Genomic DNA, 24,438 nt, shown 5'->3' with positions numbered 1-24,438 from the left:
AGCTCATGAAAAGAGTGGTTGAGATCTGCAGTGGTGCTCAGTTCTTGGGAGAAACTGTACACAAGCTCCTTTCCCTCCAAGTTCTCGCCCACAAAACATTGGCTAGGAAATCTGCATTTCCAGCATCCGTCTGTCTATATCAGTATATAAAATAAAGCCAGGCATCTACTCCCCACCCTGACTGGAAGCACCATAGAGCAGCAGAGCAAAGAACCAGTAAGTTACACTCAAAAAGCCACTCACAATACACATGCTCAAAGCCATTCGTTGTGCTTCATCCCTTCCCTCCTCAGTCCCTTCCGTAGCATACATAAATCCAAAGGGGGCAGCTGCAGCATTATTTCTTCTATGCCTTCCCATTGCTCCTTTCCAAATCTTCACTCCTCCATCAGCAGGGGAGCTATTATACAGCAGTGTGCGTGTATGTACATACACACATATACATATATAGGCCTTTCTACTCTAACAAGAAGAAGGAAAGCCCCATATAAAAGGATCGTTACCCATCCATGCTTTGTGGAAGCATGGTAAATGCAAATCCCTTGTATCCACACTGTGGCTATGCATGCCCTTGTACTGCAAAAGTTAAATACACTTCCTAAAACAATACAGACAGGATTAAGGAAGACCTCACCCCTAAAGAGACCAGCATCCAGCATAAATTGAAAGCAGTTCCTGTGAAAGGAAAGCTGCTGAAAGGAGAGTAGACATTATAGGAAGTATGCATGTATATATAGTATGCATAGCATGTATATATAGTATATATACATCTGCATTCTAGTTAAATTTCTAGTAGTAAATTCTAGGAAAAAATAAATGCATAACACCAAAGCTGCTACAGAGAGGAGCAAACAATGAATTAAATTCAATTCCTCACAGAATAGCTTATTCAGTACAACATAGTACCACAGTGTCTATCGGCTTCTTAATTAAGTCTTAACTACTGTTTCCCGCTAGTAACTTCAAAAATTTACTGCTGCTTATTTTTTTTTAAGATGTTCATGATTTTCCACCAGGATGGCAAGGAGTTGACAAAATGCTCACCAATGAAGTTTTTCCCATGATATCCCTGTTGTCATTTATGGGTTGTTGAGCATCAGAAATGTATTCCTAAGCACTTCCTCACTTGCGTTATCATAGATTATCATAGCTAATGCAAGACAAGTTCCAAGGACAGTGTTAAGTGTCTGAAACAGGTAATGAAGACTGGCTAGACAAGAGATGCAGACAACACTGCTCGTCTTCCCTCAGTTCTGCCAGCTGCTAACAGCTTTGACAGTAAGCTGAATACTTGTAAATGCCTGCATCTCTTACATTAAGAAAAAAATTAATTAGCCTTGTCTAAGTAGACAACAAACTTAAATCCTACCATTGTCTATTTAAGGATTAAATCCACATTCTACTGATAGGTTAATGGTCGACAAAGTCAGGCTACTTCACATTCTTCTCTGGCACAAGATAAATCAGCTGACACTGTTCATGTGACACTCACCTGGTGTAGCTTCTGCCAAAATTCAGGTCCATCTTCCATTTTTCTTAAGCTTGGTGGAATGTACCAAAAGCAAACGTTTGCATACTCCGGCTAAACAAGAAAACAAGTGATTGCTTATGAGATGTAACAAATGGGACAGGAATATATATTATAGCTCATCAAAAAGTTCTGCTTTTTTTTGGGGGGGGGGGGGGGGGGCAAGCCTATGAGTTTATACCCCTTTCATTAAAACATCCTTCTCCAACTCACCTTTTGTTTCCTTTTTTAGAAACCAGAAATAGTTTTCATATCATTCACTTCTCTTCCTGCTGCCAGAAAAAGAAAACCTGTTGGGGTTCCTTTTTCATTTCTTCTTCCTACATATGTATTTAACTCTGCTTTGCTCACTAAAAACTTTCATTAGGAAAAACGTGTGAGAGAGGCATAGAGAGGTAACTTACAGATTTCAAAATTGAAGCAACCTTAAAGAGAAGGATACATTTTCTTTCAAGTGTTTTTTTTAAATGAAAATTTCCTATGATGCATTTTACATAAAACATATAAACTCAATTTAACACTTGCACACCTAGTCATTTTTCTACTGAACAATGCCAATCTCCTTTTATATCATATATCACACAGCACACTACACACTGCTGGAGTTGATGTTGGCTTTCTCAGTTTCCACATTTTATAGGAATCTCAGGACCACTTGCAGGGTATGTGCCATATCCTGGATATATCTGGTCCAATATCTAAGCAGGCCTTTTGAGCAAAGACTACACATCTCTGCTTCCCTCCAGAGAAATTTTGCCTTTAAACTCAGCAGAGAGTTAGCTGCAAGACTCCCAACAAGAACGGCTGTTCGCCATGCATTACAAAATAAGGCATTTTGTGCTCATGAGGTTTCTGTTTCATACAAGATCGAGAAAATGTTCCTAGCAGATCAGTCTAGGGTCTCTCTATATTTCCTGCTAATTTGGAAGTTGTTTTTTTTTACCTGTACAGGTAGCAACAGCACGAGGAATAGATGTGCCTTCTAGCCCCATCCAACACTACCCATAAAACCACTCAGTTAATCTTGACCTACGTTATTTACAACACAGTATTTAACTGGGGTCTAGATTATAACATGGATTATAAACTCACACACCCCTCTCCTCACCCACACGCCATCCTCATTAGTACTGGTTGAAAGAGAAAAAAAACAGAAGTTAAAAGGGAGCTTGGTAGCTGGTTCACACCATCCCTTTGCCCCAGTGTGAATGCAGCTGCTATTACAATCCCAGGCAGTCTCCTGAACGAGGAGAGCCCACCAGCTGAGACATGTTCCTTCATGAAAGGGCACTGGGAACTGCTCATATCATTTTCCGCCTCACTTCAAAGAATGCATTAAATACAATTTAATCATCAAGAAGAATATCGTTGTCAGCAGGAACAGAGCTGCAAACCTGCCACCTGCTGCCACCGAATGAAATAAAACTCAGCTCTTAAAGTCCCATTTCTTTCCCCAAAGAGCATGCATTGAGTACACACATAAACACAGACCCTGAAAAGGCAGCGGCTTCCTCATGAGCACGAGCACTAGCTCGCTGTTAAAGGGTTTATTTTAAAACTATTTAAAATTAGATGGCAGTAGACAGATGGCATATATTACCATATTGCCATTGCCTATATTGCCTTCTTGATTATCTCAGTTTCCTTTCACACATCAAATACATCATCCCCCTCTGAAAATGCCATTCATCCTAGAAAAACTTAACTACTCCCAGACATACGTCACTCTATTTCTGGTTATCTTGTCACAGCTTTTACCCAAGCAGGTAAGCAATCATACCACAGAAGAATTCAAGATGACTCAAGCGTGAGCAGCATTTCCAGGCCATAGAGTGGTTCTCGTTACAGGACTTCCCTCACTGCATGTATCAGAGGATCATCTTCCTGAGCTTCTTGCCCAAAGTCCAACTTGCTTTCAGAAAGGGCTCACATAACTGGGTCTACCTGCCTCCCAGCAGTCTTTCTTTGAACTCTCACTGCTTGTCCCCCTGCACTCCACAAAAATCTTTCCTTAACCCTTCCTTAACTTCCGTCTCATAGCCCATACTACAAGACTCCCTCCAATCCCACTTTTAATCCAGGTGTCCTGTTCCTGCAAGAACAGTCTCTGCTCTCACCAACAGCTTTTACATCTACAGCAGATCCAGGCTCTCTGCTAAGCTCTACAATAATGGAGAACGGAGAACTTTTAACAGACTTGCCACTTTAGTAACCCCATTATGTGCTGCTGGCCCAGAATTATTCACTCCATGTAAAGTTTCCCAGTAAGCACTTTCAAATTAGCAGTTTTCAAAGTTAACGGGAAAAGTTTATATTGTATGAACAGTATAATTTTTTTTTTATATTTCATATTTCTTCTAGCCTAACCTGGAATGCTCATGGCATCAGCAAGCGTAAACCAAATCCACATCGTTATGGTTTGCCGGTCTCCGTGCGTGGCACTTCGTTTTCCTTCCTCCCCATGCTACATACCCAGCTTTCACACACATACACTTCCAACACCACTGAAGATTTTTCTAAAAATGGTAAGTCTTTTCAATGTCCCCAGATATTAGTCACATTAACCAAAAAGCTAGGCACAGGTGGAAAAACAGAACACTTCAGCTCTGACGCCTTTTCTCACTCTCCCCTAAGCAAGATCACCAACAGGTAATAAGCTGACAGGTTTAGCAAAGACGGGTGAAAACCAAAACTTTGAAGCAGTTTTTGGGAAAAGAGTGTAGAAACAGAATTAAGGGATAAAAACATAGACTTTAGTGATGAAATGTCCATTTTTAGGATCAAAATATTCTTCCATCCAGCACACAGTCTTATCCCTACATCTGGCAAGTACTGGCAGCCAGACTCTTCACTTTCTGAGAAAGTGCTCCATCCATACCCCCCGAGGCAATACAGGTCCAGAAGCTAGGAAAATAGGTAGAGCGATGGCAGGGAATATAAAGCATGTTATGTGTTCAGTCATAGCTGTGCATCTCCAATACGTAAAGTGTATTAAATTACATACTTCAAATACATCCTGGCAATTAGCATAAAAGAACAAAATCAAACAGTAAACACCTCCCAACAACCACCACAGTTCAGTTCCATTTTCACTTACCTCCAAAATAAGCTGGAATCCCTCTCTTTTCTTAATTTCCTCCACTAGATACCTGTAAATTAAAGATGCAGGGTTTTAAAGCATAGAACAAAGCAATACATACAGGCAACAACAAAAAGGATCTTGAACATTTATACACTTTTTTCTTTTTCTTTTTTTCCAATGTTGTTGTTCTTCTCCCCCCCCAAGAAACCACAGAGTTAAACCTCATTTCTCCCTGCTGTGAAAATGCAGTAGATATCAGTTCCTAGAAACAAATGAAGGCTACAGCCAGCCAAGGAGCACTGAGGAGAGGCCAAATTCTGTCCTCAGGCACAGATTTTCAGTGGAGCCACATGGCACAAATTGATCCTATTTGCATCAGGCTGTGAACCTTCTCAGTGTAAATTTCATTGATGTTGCTCTTTACAAATTAATTCCTCCATCTCTTTTTCTCAAGTGCTGATGCTCTGCTGCCATGTTATTTCACAGTCACCCTGACATCTCTTGCACTACTAGTGTCACCGGGACCTCTTAGTTTAGCCCAGAATGTTAAAGTTTCCATGTACTTCAAGCCTAGCAATTTTCCTAGTACTGTCCTTGTTCCACACTGTACACAACAGTGCCCATTTCCATTCAGCGAGCCACTGCTGATGCACAGTAATCTCTGGACATCCTATGCTAACAATACATTGAAATAAGTATTGCTTTTCTCTTTCAACTGTTAGTTTGAAAAACACAGACGCCTTCAATGGGAAAATGGGTTTGAATCAAAACTTTGGATCCAAACAGCTTCAATTTATAGACATTTTTTAAATCATGACCTCAACTTTGCTATGGCACATGCCACACAGGAATTCTGAAGCAAAGACGACACTTTGACATAGCTGGGACTGCTCTCGTTATTCCCCCCTACAAAGCCTTCCCAAGGAAAACTCCAAAGAAGTCACCTCAAATTCACAGTTTTTCCATTTCAACAGAATTTTAGTCTTCTATGCAAAGATTTTGCTGTCTAACAGTAATAAAACTAAGACAGCTAAACTACTGATTGTGTACCAATCTACGTCTTTGTTGCATTAATTTAACATTTTCCTGCCTGCAGCTGCATTACTGGCCATCACACAAATAATTCTTTCATCCACTATTTGAGGAAGAAAAATATTGTCAAAATAACCCCCCCTGGTCCTATCCACCTGCCTGAAACCTGTCCCCATAGGGACACCTCTAGCACAGTTGTATCTGCAACGCCTGCTATTTGGCAGATGTGCTGCAGAAACAGGTTGGCTAGGGAGGCAGTAAACAATACCCTAGATGGTGTACATTTTTCAAAACAGAGCATGGGGAGTTGTCACGCTGTTTATCATTAACAAGGACTGTGCATGTGACTCATTACCTCTTAGCACACATCCCTGCAAAACGATTGCTGTGGTAGAGCGCCAGTTCCCACGGCATGCAGCTCTATGAGTTGTGCCGCACTGTGTGCTGTTGAGATGTTTCCTCTCAATATAGTAGGTCTAGGTTCTGGGTCTTTTCTGCAATGACCATTTAGATCCTACTGTGTGCATTTGTTACCTGGCTGTAAATGCCCACACTACTGTTTATGTTGAAAGGTAAGTAGGAGGCCAGATATCACATGAGGGTGTTGGGAGGAACCTGTTGCTGAACAAGCTCAGTGCTTTTGTCCTGTTGATTAGAAGATACTTGTCTGTACCATAAAACCAACATTCAACAAAATCAGCAGGCTATTCACAAGAAAGTGGCCCTCAATTTATTTTTTTCATGAATCACTAAAAAGAAACCTATGTATGATCACCCTTTTTTTTTTGGAGGTCTTGATTTGTTTACAACGCTTAATACCCTTCCCTCTTACCACAAGTGCCTTTTTTTTTTAGACCACCATCTGATATAGGATATCTGATGTCACTCAAGCTCACAATAGTGTTAATCATGTTCTTAACTACATTTCCAATAGCCTAAGAAGGCAGCCATTAGAAAATCCATCACCCATGATTTATCTTGCCAGGACTATTTGATGGCAGTGGAGCAATTTACTCTGTGCTTCTTTCTACAGTTGACAGTGGAGTTTTATTATCGTGTCATGGTTGTAGAACTGTAGACATTGAGTCTCAGTGAGGACTGGAGTGCACAGAAAAGTGATATTTGCTATGATTAAGCCTTGTAGAAAATGAGGGGTGGAGATCTGCAGTGAAAGTAGACATATGTCTGCTAAGAGTGGGTGTCAGAAAAGGAATCATGCAGAAAAACTGCAAAGATGCTGAAGCATAAAATGCAGAGGTGGTTATAGTTGTATTCCATTTTCTTGTTAGTGTACTTCATAATGCAACATCCCTGCATCAAAAATAATTGAGGGGGGAAAAAAAAGCAAAAAATTTTCTGAAGTGATCAGCAGGATGCTCTACTATAGTTATTTTAAAAATAAGCCTTTCCAAATAGGTAGCATCACAATATTCCTGGGATATCTAATACACTGAAAACATGATTCATCTTCAGAATAAGAAGAAATTAATGGAACTGCCAATAAGCAAAGTTTGATGCAACAGAAATACATGCCTGCAATTACCCTAAAACCTTTGCAGCTCTGTCTGGCCATGGGTTGGGGGGGGGGGGGAAGTAATCTCGCTCTTAAGTTCTACAGTCAGCGGACTCATTCCAGAATTAATCCAGGTTTGTGTTCAGGAACACTGAAATACTATCTTTGCAACATCAAAGTAAAACCTACTGCAGCAAGTCAGGAGAAAGGCTGCACAGCTGTTGAGTAGTTAGGAAACCTGGCATAGTGCCCAGTAAACCTGATGTTTCAGCTCCAAAGCGCCCATGTCCATGCAAACTCAAGCTAGCAAGGCAGCTACTGTAAAGAATATACTTCATCAGATAATGACTAAGAATTAAATTTCTTCTTTAAGGGGGGGGGGGGGGGGGGGGGGGGAAGACAACTCAAGTCACCCCTTAGAAGCGCTACCAGCTGAATCCTAATGTTCAAAGAAAATATCGATCCCAGAAAGGTCATTAATCACTACACTCTCAGTCAAATGACTTTGGCCAGTGACCTTGATAAGGCTGAATTCTCCTACTGATAGTGGAATGAATTACTTACCCGGTACAGACACAGAACAGTACAATGCTTCAGAACAAAACCAAGGTGCAATTTAACCAGAAGTTATTAAGGAACACTTAACTAGCCAAACAATGAGTGGCTTTAAGGAAATAAAATAGAGAAAAAAGCCACGGCTCATTTGGGCTTTTCTGGTTTTGCTTCTTTCTTTTTATTTCTTTCTAATCCACTCTGTGTTTAGGTAATGGGTATTTTCACCTTTTCTTTGACTTCAATTAAAGTGAGACTATTCCTTTAATTTTCACTGGAGTAAACATTCAATTCTTTTCAACTTGGTAGTTCATATCAAAAAAAAATGGCAATATGATATGGGTGACTGTTTTTTGATATTAATGCTTTGACTTATGGTAGTGTGTAGCTAGCCCAGGAAATGGTGAAGACTTCATTGTGGTTTATCTTGTATAAATTCTGAACAAATATGATACTTCAAGTGAGTTGTTTATATGAGGCCATTATCTTATTTCAATATTGTTCCTTCTATTGGAAGACAAAACAACCTGCATATGGAAGTTTCTTCCCAGAAACTGAGACATCTTCATCACTTTAGAAACATCTTCTAGCAAGTATTTTGCAGAATTCACTTGTGAAACTCAGTTCTGCGAGACCAAAAACTTAGTAAAATTGAACAGGGCAGGCGAGGGGAAGATCACAAGAAAAGGGTACTTCAGTCCCTAACAGGACATACCGTAAGCATTAAAAACTTCAGCAAACTTGTGGACAAAAAACAAGCAGTATCTTAGAACAATATGCCTTCATAGACCTCATACAAATTTCCCCAAATCATTGGCTTTCTGTGTTTCTTCCTCAGTCATGAGGAATGAAGTGAACAGAAGAATGCTAATTCACTTCTTGCTAGACCCAGCTCAGAGCCTGGCACATAGGTCTGCTTTTATACTAACACCAGAACACACAGTTAGGAGTTAGAAGAGGGTGTATTGGTAAACTTGTCCTATGTCTGATTCAGGTAAGTGTGAAACAATGTAGATTGATAGCCTAATTTAGACTTCTATGCTTACCAACATTTATGCTTATTGCTAAAAGTAATTATTACCATTAAATATTGTAGCAAATGTAATAACACTAATTAGTATTGCTGTTACTTATTCCCATTATACAAAAGGAGATGGGGGAAAAAAGTAACAATGTGGTCTGTTCCAGGATGTGGAGTATCAGCAGTGCCAACATTTCAGTCAATTAAACAGACTAGACAGTCAAAATTGTGAGGCGGTACCTAGCCAAAGCCAGTGCCCTGTTTACTCTCTCCTCGAGGCCTGTGGTTCCCAATGCTTTCCACATCAGCCAGAATTTGAACGCATCTGGACGCCTGCTGCACTGAATGGACTTGTCACCAGTGTCATAGCTGACATCGTAGAACTTGTCCTGCTGGAACAGGTATGCGGCCTTGGCAGAGTAACACTTCTTCAGGAGGCCCTATTAGAAACACAGTAAAGACTTAGATTGCTGATAAGCATTTTCAAACTTTTTCATCTTCACAAGCCAAAGTCTTTTTTTCCTGTCTGTACCACCTTCTTAGTAAAACAGAACTGGATGTGCAGGAAACTATCCAAAGCTTATGGTGTGGTTTAAGAACCCTGGATGAACCTGAACTCAGTGAAGTCAGCACTGACAACAAGGAAACTTCTTTTTTTATTATTTTCTTCATAATGTCACTGAAGAGTTGCAGGTAGAAGAGAAATTCTAACTCAGATGATCTCAAGAAACGATGGGAGTGAGTACTGCAGAAACAGTTGCCCAAAGACATACATAGGTGGGAAAGAGGGAGAAGAAGGAGAAGCCTGTGTTCACTGTGCCAGTCTATAGATTGGAAGAACAGGTCCTGAGGAGCTTCCTACATGTTCACAAATGGCTCAAGCTATTCCTTCTCTGTCAAACAAAGAACTTTATATGTATACAGCACAGTTAATTGCAGGTAGGGAAGATTTCAGCCCCAAGAAGTAAATGTTTAGCCCTTACCAGAAACTAAAGTCACTGAGGATTTAGTATAGGCTGAGTGGAAACATCATGAGGAGATTAGTACAACCCCGATTTTTGTCTCTTTTCACAGTTCAGACAATTTTAACATTTGAAAATAACCTCAGAAAAGGTACTTTAGCATACTCTAATTATGGTTTGTAAATGAAATCATTTTTATTCAGCAATCTTCACCCTCCAACTTTTGAGAGGCTGCCTGAGCAGAGATGAGCAGCAGCAAACAAAGATAAATGAGTAACGTGGCAAGTTCCAACAAAGAACAAAGCTGGAAAAGAGAAAGCACAGAAGCTGTTACAGGTTTAAAGAAGAGGAAGAGAAGAGGCATAGGACTGGGCATTGGCTGAAGAATGAATTATTGAAGTATATTCTGTAACATTATGAAGTAGAGAGAAGGGCTGGCAGAAAGCAGGTTACAAGAGCAGAATTGAGGATAGCCCTACAAGGAGCCCAGGAGACAGAAAAGGTTGTAGAATTGTCAGTGATATTAAAAGTGGGTAAGAAAAACAGACCACAATCTATTAGATATTACTAGAATAGAAATTCAGATGAGGTTAAAAACATAGCTACAGCATCTGATTCAGATATGTAAACATGTATTTAAGTGACAGTTGAACCAGATATCTTTCATGCAGAACAGACCAAGGAACAGAAGTGGACAGCATGACAGAAGTTGGTAAACAGTTTCTCGAAGAGCACAATTCATTTTCCAACTCAACATCACTCTTCAGTTTGAACCAACTGAAAAAGCATTTCACATTTCATGCTTTTCTCTGCATCTGCTGCAAGTCTGATTTTAAAAGGCAGACAGTGTCTGACATCACTCTTAATCAAAGTGTCACATTCCCATAACAGAGATACAATTCTTGATCTACATTACAATACACTACTGCTAACTTTGGAACTGACAATAAAATAGAGGAAAAAAAGGGTCAAGACAAAAAAATCCAAAGGAGAAATAATCCACTGACATATACAGAGTAAGTATCCCTATCTCCTAGCCTTTTCAATTCCCTCCATCAATACTAAAAACAAAACAAACAAAAAAACCAACCTGTGCACCTACTGGTAGAGCACAAAAGGAGAACACCACCAAAGGCTTCTCCACAACTTCTGTAGGGGTCTGACAATCCCACAGTAACATCGCTAGTTTGCAAGAAGGACAGCAAATTCAGTCTGAACTCTTTAGCCACAGAACCAGCACATTCAGCTTCGTGAAAAGATAGTTTATGTGACAGCTTGGGGGAAAAAAGGGGCAGCAGCTGCTCTCCCTCTGCAGTCATCAGAGGGATAACGTCCTGCTGCAGCTGGAAAGCCAATGCTGGGCGGAGTTTTTTGCAGTATATAAGATTCTCACACCTACTTTCCAACTTTTGCAGAAAAAGAAAGGCAAGAAGATGACATTAGAAACTGAAGATAAGTGAAGCACTGAAGCATCAGTCCTTTACAGTTTTTCCACAGCTTTGTGTTCTTGGGCTAGCAGCTGCACAACAGGAACAGGAATCTGTTTGTCAAGCCATTGTGGCATATTCATTTACATCACCACACCTTGATTTTCAGGGAAAATACAAGTTTACTAGACGTGGTATTTTAAAAAAAATTAAAAATGGCAGCAACATCCACAAATTTAAGTTAATTGCTTTGTCTCTTACTGACATTAAAATTTTGCACAGTGTTTCTGCAGTAAGTGTATAGCAGGGCTGATCAATGTGGGACTATCTTCTGCCTTATCAGAATGTAATACAGCTGCACAATAGAGGACATCACAGGATATTAGTTCCCCTCACGTCTGTTGTCTGAGAAATAATAACTTTTGTTTGTCACAAGAAACCTAAACTCTGTAATATTACAGAAAGACTGAAAAGTTCACTTAAGATCACAGTACAGTTGCAGAGTTTCATAGTTTAAAAACAAATGCTCTAGAGTGAAAACACAATGAGAACAAATAGTTCAATATGTCTGAGTGAACTCAAATTCCTGAGAAAATATTTCACTAAAAAAAAAAAAAAAAAGTGGGTACTGTCCTATTCTCCTGGTGCATCCAAAGCTGACAAGATGTGCTGGCTTGATGATCCTTTTCCATCTGCTTATCTTACTACTAATGCAACATGCTTAAGAAATCCTGCTGAAGATACTGCCTACTGTCAATCTCCAGAGGTAAGTACAGTGACATCTTCCAGCACGTCACTAGAGCAGACAGGAAAAGAAACAAAAGTCATGCTTTGTGAGAAAGAAATATGCCAGACCAACGCAAGAAGCAAGGTGAAGGGGAAAGAGAAGGGAAGCAAAAGGAAATGTTGAAGAATAGAGTTTGGGCAGGGACGACAATAGAAGAGGAAAAAAAATCCAAGATAAATTTTATGTTCAAGAAAACAGTTTCTCCTTGATCACTGCTCTTTCAAAAGTAATAGACTCAAACATGTTGAAGACATAAAAAGTCATCTCAGTTTTCCTGAGAAGTTTAAAAGTATGCTTTCTAATTCAACATTCTCAGTCCCAAGAAGACTCGAACAGTTTTCTACACAGTGAGCTGCCCCATCTGTTCAGAATTGCAAAAATTTCATTACAATTGCCCCAGTTGACAAGTTTGAAATTCTCTCTTCAGCATCTTTTCTCTTTCTACCCTTTGTACAGAGACTAATGGTAGTGCTCTGCCTTATGCTGGGGCGGTTCAAGTTTAGAAAATGGAATACTATTTTCATGGAAGGCCCAGTCCACTATGAAGTTTCAAATAGCCTTTGGTTTTGATGAAGTTTATGAATAGTTGTTGTGTGTTCTAATTAATGGCAAATAAATAATAATTATAGATACTGAATCATAGAATATACTGAGTTGGAAGGGACCCATAAGGATCGAGTCCAACTCCTGGCTCCACACAGGACCAGCCAAATCAGAGCATATGACTGGGAGCGTTATCCAGACGCTTCTTGAACTCAGTCAAGCTCGGTGCTGTGTCCACTTCCCTGGGGAGCCTGTTCCAGTGCCCAACCACCCTCTCAGTGAAGAGCCTTTTCCTGATATCCAACCTACACCTCCCCTGTTGCAGCTTCATGCTGTTCCCTTGGGTTCTATCACTGGTCACCAGAGGGAGAAGATCAGCGCCTGCCCCTTCGCTCCCCCTCATGAGGAAGCTGTAGGCTGCGATGAGGTCTCCTCTCAGTCTCCTCTTCTGTAGGCTGAACAAACCAAGGGACTTCAACCTCTCCTCATACGTCTATGAAATCAATATATAAAAGCTCCAGTTTCATAATTCAACATATTTTCCTCATTGAACATAAACATACCTATGTACAGCAAGACTTCTGATACCTTTCCATTTCCATTGCTAGTTAAAAGTGAATTTCAATTTCATTAACAAAGTATCTTTTTCCCCAAGACAAACATCTTCCAGATTTGCCTCATCTGAAGCAATAAGGACAATCTTTTGAATGGCATACTTGAACATACTCAAAAGCAGTGCAGTGCAAAAGGCCACCCCTGTAATTCACCTCAAGAAGTGAGAAGGAGCACTCAGTTGTGCTAACCCCAAGCAGAAAGCAATGGGAATAGAGTATTCCCTGCAGCTGCCCTGGAAAGGAATCAGGGAAGTAGGTATCTTTGTGATTCTGCTAATGATGAGGAAGAGATTACACTGCAGATGACTATCGTGATCACCTCAATCAATTATATTCTGTGCTAAACTGGGATTTCCTTAGCTACATTCTTTGAGACTTTATTTTAACTAAAAAGTGAAAATTCTGCTCATTACCTAGAATTCATTGCTAATTACCTAACCTAGTGCTACACTCTAATGAGTCACAGAACTTTGGCACTGGTGATAAACACTCATTCTCTATTTATACGGTGATAATATTCATGTTTATATAGATTATAGCAAGGACAAATAAGAGTAGCTCTGTGGTCTTAAGGGAGTACGTACAACTCAAGACTGATTCACAGCATTTTAAGAACATGTAAGAACAAAGTTGACTCACTAATATTTTGAGAATATTGATCCATCTAGCTTTGTGTTTAAACAGTCACCGCAACACAGACCACAGCAATACAAGTGTTTTCTGAGTAAGTCTGTCTTATTACAAAAGTGATGAAAGTTTCTCAGGGTATGACAGTGAAAAAGGGTGTCCTGGTTTCAGCTGGGATAGAGTTAATTTTCTTCCTAGCAGCTGGTATAGTGCTGTGGTTTGGATTTAGGATGAGAATAATGTTGATAACACACTGATATTTTAGTTGTTGCCAAGCAGTCAAGGACTTTTCAGCTTCTCATACCAGCCTGCCAACAAGAAGGCAAGGGGTGCACAAGAAGCTGGGAGGGGACACAGCCAGGACAGCTGACCCAAACTAGCCAGAGGGATATTCCATACCATATGACATCATGCTCCGTATATAACAGGGGGTTTGCCAGGAGACAGCATGGCTCAGGAACTAGCTGAGCATCAGCTTTGGGTGGTGAGCAATTGTGCTGTGCAGCACTTGTTTTGTATAGTCTATTATTATTATAATCTTCTTTCTCTGTCCTATTAAAATGTCTTTATCTCAACCCACGAGTTTTACCTTTTTTTTTTTTTTCCGATTCCCTCCTCCATCCCATTGTGGGGGGTAGAGAGCCAATGGCTGAGGGGTTGTTTTAGCTGCTGTCCAGTTAAACCACGACAAAGGGAGAGCTGTGCATTTCTTGAGTGCTTTAAGCACTCATAGAACTACTGTCATTGATCAGAGCTTTTACAGAGGATTAGCCAACTTCTCTTTGGTGAAAATGCTTCTCCCTTCTAATCAAGTCAAACGCATATTTCTCTTTTCTATGTCTACCTTCTTTGGAAGTCATTCCAATTTTGTGTCCCTAAGGCTGGAAGATACTCTTTTAATGGCATTTCACTGCAGTTTACCCCCTTTTTTTTTATTTGTATAGGAAAATATTTAAATACAAAGTTTCATTCCAATAATCTAGCTGCAATGTTTTAAGCCTATTAACATTGCTAAAGCACATAGCTTTATTGATACTATGTGGCAAAAAAACCCCAAACCAAACAAAACCAGTCACTATTACTTTTGCTAATGGCAAATTAGAGTTTAAACACTGCGTCAGAAATGTGATGATTCCTTCTAAAGATTATCTTCTCATACATAAAATAAAGTACAAAGTTTGGGCTTGTTAAACAATCTATACCTAAAAAAAAAAGAAAAAAGAAAAAAGAAAAAAAAAGAAGAAAAAAAAGAAAAAGAGAGAGAGACCTAGAAAATCTGAGTATCCACTTATAATCACCTAACCTTAATCCTGAGGTACTCTGCAGTTTCCAAATGGCCCTCAAAGCAAATGGGAAGACAGACTAACAAAACTTCCTTAATCAGACCATCAGACCTTCAAAGGGAGCTAGGGTTTGATTCATAAATGGGACTTAACATCTACATTTAACATTTCACTGCTCTGATTTCTTGCAGAGTTCACTGCTTCAGAAACTACCTGAGGTTCCGTGAACATTCACTAGCAGAGCAATGTGTGCCAAAATCTTCCAGATCCCACTTCAGCATCCAGCTCCCACTGACGCATCCTAACCAGTGTGAAGGAATTATATTCACATATAATTGTGTGCTTCATCTGCAGCCACAGGTATTTATATAATTTAAGAGCAGTGGAACAAGCTCCAAAGTGCAAAACTGATACACATACTCTTCCCTTCTCTTACTGGTGTGAAAATAGCATTTTTAATGGGAAACTGGATTCAGCTGCCTGTTCTGGTATGGAGAGGATCAAAGTGAAGCAAGACCTTTCTGCCAAAGTGTCTTAAATATGCATTTGATCTTTTTTTCTTAAGGATTTATACTCCAACACTTTCGAAAAGCTGATAAGAAAGTACTCAAATTTGTACATGCATCTGCATATAAAGACTGCACTGGCACATACACAAAACACATAAGTGCCAATTTTCCAGGAATTAAACACAGAGTAAAACGCCCTCTCCGCCCCATGCAGAGAAATCATCTACTTTACGTGTCTCACTGTACAACAGGATCAGATTGTATGATTGGTAATACTTGTGTTTTCACCCCTCAACGGCCTAGGGTTCAGCTCTACAACTATTTCCAGCACAACGGTGCCTAGCTGTGATTTATAAGCAGAATAGGATTGCCCTACCAGACATTACACTGCATAGAAGGAGAATACAGAAAAGGTGCCAGAGCCCTGAAGTTGGAACAGTATTTGTAAAAGGACTCTAAATGCCAGGGCAGCTAGAATATTTCATTCCTCTCCGTTTCTTTCCTCATTCTTCCTGAGAAATCTCTGCTATGCTGCCCAAGTAGTCTAATCATTACCTGGGGCTATATCTACGTACTGGGCCTAATTAGTTAAAAATATAGCACTGAATTCTTCCCAAGCCTGCAATTAAGACACCATATTAATCTTAGTCAATAACTTCACTCTGCTTGTTTTTCATCCTGCAATAAAGTGATGGACGGGTAGTCCTGGAGTCTAATCCTCTTTAATCCCACAGTCTCTAGTCTAAGAAAATGAGGAGGCACACTTCTCCTGGCTGTCCTGCCATGTCTCACCCCTGACTTGGAGCAATCAGCTCCAAGAGAACGCTGATTAGTATCTATGCTCTTTGGTTCTCATCAGTTCTTACTGCCAGAAGTTAGTAACCAATTACATGGATAGCTAACCACTAGGAGCTGAATAGAAACTACCAGCTGTTTCGACAGAGATTTATAAGCGACGGCCACAAAATAGCGATGCAAACCTCAGAGGTTCCATATCTTCATGATGTTCAGTCATTCATAACCTATGAAGTATAAGCTAAAACTCACCCCTGATGGTGGACAATGGGCATAAGTTTTAGCAGGGCTGAATTTGAAATGGGGCTTGAAATAATTGACCTCTTACTGGTTTCTTTATTACAATAGAAGAATTCCACAAAGATATAAGCAGGGACTTTTACAACATTACAGACCCGTCTCACTTTTGTACCACTTGAGATCAGAGCTCTGTTCTTTGCTTGCTAGACCTTTTAGTCATGGCTTTTGGAAAGCCTAAAGCACGCTGGTGATGAGGAAGAACTAGCAGAGTAAGGAAAGAAGGCTCAGCACCTTTACCTGCACGTGCTCCGACTCCTATCCCTCTCCTTTCTCACTCTGGTGCACCCACGTAAGAGGATGTGAAGAGGAGCTCTGCCTACTTTAAACAGAGACGCAGTACTGCTGCAGTCCCAATAGATGACAGCTATTCTGAGGACTTTGATGAGTTCAGTGCTTAAGTGCTGCAGACCCAGGTGATAAAATACTCAATTCTGAATGCAAATCATGCACAGAAGTTAACTAGCAAGGGCACCAGCTGCAAAATTTGACCACTGGTGAGTACAGTGACTTGAATCATTTTGACCCAGCTCTCTTATCACCCTTTAATTTTGTCGTGAAATTCAAAGTAATATCATTCAGCCTTTTGCACTGCAGTGTAGTAAAACTGACTTGCAGTTGTTTTCTAATTATTTCCACTTCCATACTACAGCAATGACAGCCTACCGCATTTAAAAAACAAAAAACAAAAAAACCACCAAACCCAAAGAACAAACAGGACAACTTACAGAGTTGTCTTTCACCAGAAGAGCACAGCACTGGATTCCTGCCAACAGCATTTTATGGGGATTCCAGGCAACAGAATCAGCCCTGAGAAATTTATAAACAAATAAAGGGAGGTGAAAATTGCATCTATAATCATGGGTATAAGAGAATAAAAAATGGCCAAACACAATCCAAGCAGACAAATCAGATTTCTCATTTTTTCCTCCCCATATACCCATAGGTTCAGAAATATCTCCAATTAATAATAATATTTATTTTGGAAAATGCAGCTCTCACAGAGGCCAACAGGCCACACAACTTCCATCTCAGTCCCTGGTAGGTGTGCCTATGAACTAAAGTGACTTACCTGTGGATGCCATGAAGAAGTCTGCAATGCTTCCTCGATATCAAAGCTGAGCCACCCCAAGAAGCCTGTTGGAACATTTATAGAGCCAAGACAATATTATTTGTACAAAATTATTTTGATAATGCTTCAATTAATACGATAAAACATCTTCAGAAATTATTTAAAACTTAGTTTACTACACAATCAGCGGGCTAAATTTTTGCCTTTAATATCATCTACTGATATAAAGATGGCAGCCTAAGGCTGTGCCTCAAATAAAGGAGCTGACAGTTTGTGCCACTATGTGAGCCACAAACCACACTGTTCCTTCTGTGTAAGTAAGGGCATGAACTGAAGCATCCTTGAATAACCAGACCTATTCCTGATACTGAATCAGAGCTGCTTCCTTTCCCCTAGCCTAAACCTAAGCAGTGAGAGCAGAAAGCTCCATTTCGCCTAACTTCTTCCTGCTAGCTGTTTCCTTTCTGAGACATTCACAAGGGAAATAGTAGAGAATTATAATCTCTGCCAATTGCATAGTCCAGGCTCAGATTTTCCACAGAGTTTGCACATAAAAGGTGAAATCAGTGAGTAGGCAATAGCAGCATTTCTGTTACCAGCAATCCAATTGATATTAAAATGGAGTAAGCCTCACCACGTCTCCCTCGGGTCATCTGAGAACTGTGTTGTCTAAGAGTCATTTAGGCCTTCTCTGTAATGAGGGGCTCACCACTGAGACTACTTATCAAGTGTCATTTTATCTATTCTAGATACTTGCCTTTGGGTGACACCTTTTGCAGATGTCTCTCCATGGACTATAGAAGGAACCCAGACAACAAGCTTTTATTACATAAGTTCAGTTTCTGGCAACTGGATCCATGAATTCTGCAAGGATCAGATTTCACCCACCCGGTGCTCTGAATCTTCCTTTCTCAAAGAACGATATTTGTCCACAGGGGAGGGGTAGAGGCAACAAACACTAGACAAGTTATACAGTGCATTTGAGAAATTATTATTAAATATGAAAAAAAAAATTATTTTCAACGTTCATGCAGGCAGAATCCACTTAAGCAAATTCCCTGTGAAGTAAGCAAGGCTCCTCAGAGATGCACAGGAGGCATAAGTCCACAGAACATGTGGACTCAGCATATTTTAAACAAAGATTCATACATTCTGGGCTAATGAAGAAAAAAAAAACCAACCCAACACTGACGTGAAGATTCCTGACCTAAGCATGCAGAATACATGCTTGTTTGGCTTTTGTTCTTTTTTTCCCTTGAAAGAAACAGATGTGATAGCTGACCTATGAATTTAGCATCAGTATTTGCTTCATAAGCCATACATTAGGAATAAGATCTGCTATCTCTGGGAGACAGGAATGGTAAAGGCTCATAAGGGAAATGAAAGGTTAATAACTTGTCTTAACACGTCATTCTCATTAATGCAGTATGTTAATGCACCACATCATATTTTATGTTGTCATGCTCACAACATCCTTGCTGAGGAAAGGGCTGCTGCTCAATCTAAGGTAACTAAGGGACCTAAGGTAGGAAACTATTTGCCTCAAACTTCACAGTAATCCTGTGGCAGAACTGTGACTTGAAACTGGGTTTCTCCAGCTAGCCCGAATTTGCCATGTTATGGGAAAACAATCAAACTGAACTTCCTATCCATCGACAAATTTTACTCGTTCTATAATTCAGTAAAGTCAAAACAGTCACTAAATTATTCCCTGATTTTCATAATCCATAAGCAACCCATTGAAATACAGTAAGTCTTTACAAAATGTGCATCCAAAGGCATCTGTATTTGAAAAAGTTGACATTTTCAGAGTCTCTGAAAAACAGGACTAGAAAGGCCCTCAAGAGGTCATCTCAACAGCGTGCCACCTCCAAAGGCAGGATCAGCCATATTCATCTCATTTCTGTCAAACACTTGTCTTTTCTAGAGATTATTAATCAATGAACACACCCGGCTTGTGATTAGCATCAAAGTGAAAAGTAAGGTGCAGAGAGACATCAGCAATTGCTGCCTCCACAGCACTATTGGCACTACTTCCCACCTTTGTTTTAAAAATTACTGCTGGAGATCTGGAAGAGAGGGATGATAGTACTGGAGGTCCAGGCGTCTCCACCACCTTTCAACTCTCCTTGAGCCACAGTACTACAAGATGAATTTGTGCTCCATGCTTCTTTACCCAGTTCAAAGACCAAGCGGTCAGGGGAACAGATTATTCCTTTTCTTTTTTGCAGCAGCTTTTAAAGCATCTGTAGACTACTACGTATTGTCTCTTTGTCTTTTCTAGTTTAAGTAGCATCAGTGCTTTCAATCTTTCCTCACTGGTCATAATTTCTAGATATGGTTCTGTTTATCCTCACAGCTTTAGTATTTTCTAATCTTTCTCCTGTAGGTTCTTAACCTTCTTGAAATGCAGCTTTTTATATGGACACAATCTAGATAAAGCAGATGGAGCACCAAGCAGAAAGAGACAATATTTCATGTATCTTCTTTATTCAACTCTGAAAGGCATTTAACCCTATCTGAAAATGTTTATGATCACTGATTTGTGACGTACTGCACACCCTAGATCTTTTTCTGAAGACCTGCTCTCTAGCCAACAATCCCCAGCCTGTGTTTATGCAGTTGATTATTACAGCTTAAACTTGGAGCTCTCTTCATTGAACTGTAGCCTAGTTTTTCCACTTCTTTTCTCCAAACTGTCAAGATCTCTTTGATTTCTAATCCTGTCCTCCCACTGCCTCTTGCAGCAGTTTTATGTCATTTTCAATTTTAGTCAGCGTATCTATTCTTTTTCATCCAAGTTATTCATGAAAATACCAACTAACTTCTAACCTAGGATGGGCTGTTGTGGAATCCTGCTCAAAATTTTCTCCCCTTTCAGCAGTGAACCACTGGTAACTGCTCTCTAGGTTTGATTTTCCAGCCAGGTTTTCACTCACTACCACACCTGCAGCTTGGCATGTTTCTCTGGCTTTCTGATGTGATATTGCAAAGACACAATAAAGTTAACTGCTTCTCCTCCACCCATGAGGCTACAGAAGGAAGGTAGATTGATCGAACCAGATTGACACATTTTATTTTCGACAAATCCAGCTGATACAGCAATGCAGGGTAGCTCAAAACACAAAGATTATCATCTGTGTCCCATGCAACATAATTAGTAACTAGGTATGCAAAAATTACTGTTTCTATGCAACAAACCGCTTACAGCTGAATGATGGGGATCACAGTGTTTGCAGTGTGATTAAACCCACTACCTAAGCACAGGCTAATAGGTCAAATCTGATTTTCTGTACTGGCCTAGTCACAGGAAAAAAGAAGGCAAAGTAAGGACCAGCAGGGAAGAAATACTCATACATAGTATTTAAAACTGCATGAACACAACACATGACGTACGTAAGTGCTGGAGCTTGAGTGCATATTAATGATGCAAAACAAGTCATTAAGGCATCATAGATGAATGCAAAAAGCAACTAGAATGCATGTACAAATACTGTAACGTGCACAAAATAAGCCTGGTTATAGTCTTTGCACTTAGGCTGTTGAATGGCTTGACTGCTGAGACAGTTTGGGCTTATTGGTATTATCTTCTTAAAACAACTTTTCCCTTAACTCCCTTTTCCTCTTTAGGTTTGTCGCCATGTGAGAGCTTATCTACTATTTCTGACTTTATTGAAATTTATCCTCCTGAAGCCCACAGATTTTATGTTGACATTCTCCCTTTTGCCCTCCTAAGAATCATGAGCTTTATCGTTTCATATTTAATGAAAAGAGTCTCCCTAAGGCAAACATACCAATTTTTGGGATCAGAAAATATTCTGAAATGAGATACATCAGTGTCAATCTGGAAATAACGCCACTGACATTCATATAAGATACTCTTATAAACAGCTCTTGAGACCATTTGCAGTAGATAATCCTGATTCCCATCAATGATACATGAACAGTCCTAAATTAGACAGACATTTCCCTGTTTTTTAATCTTTGTTTTAATTGTACCATATCTTCTTTTCCTCCAAAGTTACAGCAGGCCAAAACAGCAGTATTCACTTGCTAGAACTCAGACTGCATAACATGTAAATCATTCAACAAGAAGCCAGGTCTTTCAGAAGAACGTAGATCCTCAAAGCTTTCAAAAAATATGATATTCTTGCCTACAAGGCTAGAAGGAGGTAGGCTTACTTAAAAACAAAGAAAAAAATCCAACTCTTCAATATATTTCTTGTACATTCTTTCTGAATGGCAGATGCCTGGTCTTTTCACATATTATTCTAGTACATGTATTTCTAATAGTGCTATGAGTGAAAAAAAGGTCACATTATGAATTACAGTCTGCTCATGTTACCATAGCACATTTGTATATACATGTATGCCTGATGGCCCTTAGGTGGAAAGCTTTCAGTCTTTTCCCTATACCCTGTTCTCATATAAATACAGCTAGAAACTTTAAACAAAAAATAAAGAAACAGCCATCCACTCAATTCTTCAGAGACGGTGTAAGGAAAAATGGAAAAAATACTGACAGAACTCCTGAGAACCATTGAGAGGTTCGTAACATGAATCACATCTTAACAGAACAATTGGTCTTTCAGACCATAAACCAAATTTATTACTGGACATTTGTCCTTGTACTGGGAATCAATTAACATCTGACAACTACAGTCACTGTTCAAACAGAAAATTAACTTTAAGATATTCATTGACATTTTTACCTGAGTGTAACGTGAGGCAAAATTGGAAGAAGAAAGTTAATTCTTTACAAAGCCCTATCAACTGCATATGAAGTATATAGTTCACAACATGGCCCAGGCCCATCTCACCTAATTTTAGTTATTCAGCTACAGGGAGTATGTTAGGAGACTACTCATTGTCCTCCTACAGCCATTGAACAGAAGTGGCTAGACCCATCTCCAACTCACCTAAGATCCAACACAGACTCTGAATACATCCCTCTTTTCACTAACTATACGCAGACACACAAGAGACTAGCACCTAATGCAAATGCTGCACTTGTGCTGAAAATCTGCTGGGTCATTCTCACCAGCACACAGTTTAAATACTAGCGCTAAATTCTCCACCTTTGCCTCCAAGTCAATAAGAAAACTATTGTGATTCACAGCAAATTTATTTATTAATGTCCGTGACACATTTAGTTGAAACACACATCGCTGCCTACGTGATTTTTCTTTAGATACTCAACATTAAACAAACACTTCAAAAATTTAGTCCAGGTCTAAAAATCTCCATTAATGTTGTGCCAGACTCTCTCATTGCTCCATGGCTTTTAATCTAGCCATTCTGGATTTGTGACACTGCAATTATAAAGAGAATGCAATTTTAGCAAATATGAAGAGACCTAGTTTTAGAAAAATACATTTACAGCTAATTCTTTCAGGTAATAAAAAGGCTCAATGATTACTCCAAAAAGGTTCATGAATGGATTTTAATATCCAAACCTAAAATATAAAGAAATGACAAAAGAAAAATTTCTAAACAATTTAGGATAACGTAAGGAGATCCACAGGAAACTCAAACCTGTAAATATGACACAGAATAATTTATGACTGGTTGAGTCAGAAATATACCTTTATTTTAACCCGGACAAACCATACACTGCAATTCTAATGTGTCCATTCTCCCACAGAATGTGGAAAGAATCCAAAGTTATATTTGTATATAATCACCCTCGAAGCATTTTTAGGAGGTAGCAAGAAGAAACTGATTTTAAAATCATTTTGAAATATAACCTGACAATGACAGAATAGCTTTGACTGCTTGTCACAACCAAATTATTTGCTGTTTTTCAGCACATGTAACAGAGACAAATCAGAACGTATTTCTGTTCTCCATGCAAAAAAAAAAAAAAGTTACCAGAGTTCAACTTACTTCTAGAAAGAAACATCAACAGTCAAAAAAAATAAAAAAAGCAATTATAAAAAAAAGGAACACTAAACACAACTACACAGTATACAAACTCACGTCAACATGAAGCCAGAGGCCATGCTTTTCACAGATATCGGCAATTTTATCCAGAGGATCAAATGCTCCCAGCACTGTTGTGCCTGCCGTAGCGCAGACAAGAAATGGTGCTGACCCCTGCAATAGGATTCAAAACAAAAAATTGTCATTTGCACTTCCTTCAGTATATCTGCAGAGCTAAAGTATAAAAAGGTCTAGGAATATAGGACAAAGATGTGACAGTCTATATTTTAGTTTCCCAGCAGAAGGTAGGGCATCTAAAAGTGCTGACTCTTTTAAAAAAAAAAAAGAGCTTTTTCCATTTCCAGTTAACATCATCCCAGGGCAGACTTCACCAGCTTCAGACTGTTTTGACAGATGCTAGTTTTGTCAAGATCAAAACATACCGAATATTTGACATCTCTCTTTATACACTGATTTTCATTTCTCAGTCTTCCACATTTTGCTACCATATATGCTGCCATTCTGCTGAATAAAATAAAGCTACTAACTCAGCCAGCAGGCTACCCATGCAAGGAACGGGCTCATCCCTTTAGGGGTTCCACCTGTGTCATCTCTACAGTGCCCCTATTCTCTGTCTAGCGAAGAGGAACCTTCTGGGAACACGATTTGCCTTCGGCACCACTGGCACATACCGTGATGGGGACAGCCATTGCTGTCTGACCCTGATCTACAGCAAAGCGCTGTTCTCTTGCTCCTACTCCTGTCTAGAAAACAGGCAAGGCTGTAAATGGTCAGAAGAGAGACCACTGGAAATCTCAGACAGTTGTAAGGTTAGACAGGTGGGAAAAGGAAAACTACTGTCAGGTTGCAGT

General features: G+C 39.6%; 1 protein-coding gene across 1 annotated transcript in view; it reads right to left on the bottom strand.

Moving 5' to 3' along the window:
- The window catches only part of GADL1 (glutamate decarboxylase like 1), an 85,342-nt gene that overhangs the window by 34,346 nt on the left and 26,558 nt on the right, over positions 1 to 24,438 (bottom strand). Inside the window, exons 9-14 of the mRNA XM_075745743.1 lie at positions 23,624 to 23,740; positions 17,645 to 17,709; positions 17,301 to 17,382; positions 8,969 to 9,168; positions 4,626 to 4,677; positions 1,493 to 1,582 (exon numbers count right to left, since the gene is read on the bottom strand). Coding sequence (XP_075601858.1) covers positions 1,493 to 1,582; positions 4,626 to 4,677; positions 8,969 to 9,168; positions 17,301 to 17,382; positions 17,645 to 17,709; positions 23,624 to 23,740 — 606 coding nt within the window. The remainder of the gene's footprint in view (positions 1 to 1,492; positions 1,583 to 4,625; positions 4,678 to 8,968; positions 9,169 to 17,300; positions 17,383 to 17,644; positions 17,710 to 23,623; positions 23,741 to 24,438) is intronic.

The sequence above is a fragment of the Balearica regulorum genome, chromosome 2 (assembly GCF_011004875.1).
Source record: "Balearica regulorum gibbericeps isolate bBalReg1 chromosome 2, bBalReg1.pri, whole genome shotgun sequence".
Classification (NCBI taxonomy): Eukaryota; Metazoa; Chordata; class Aves; order Gruiformes; family Gruidae; genus Balearica; species Balearica regulorum.
Note: the sequence above shows the minus strand (reverse complement) of the source record. Positions and strands in the feature narration are given on the sequence as shown.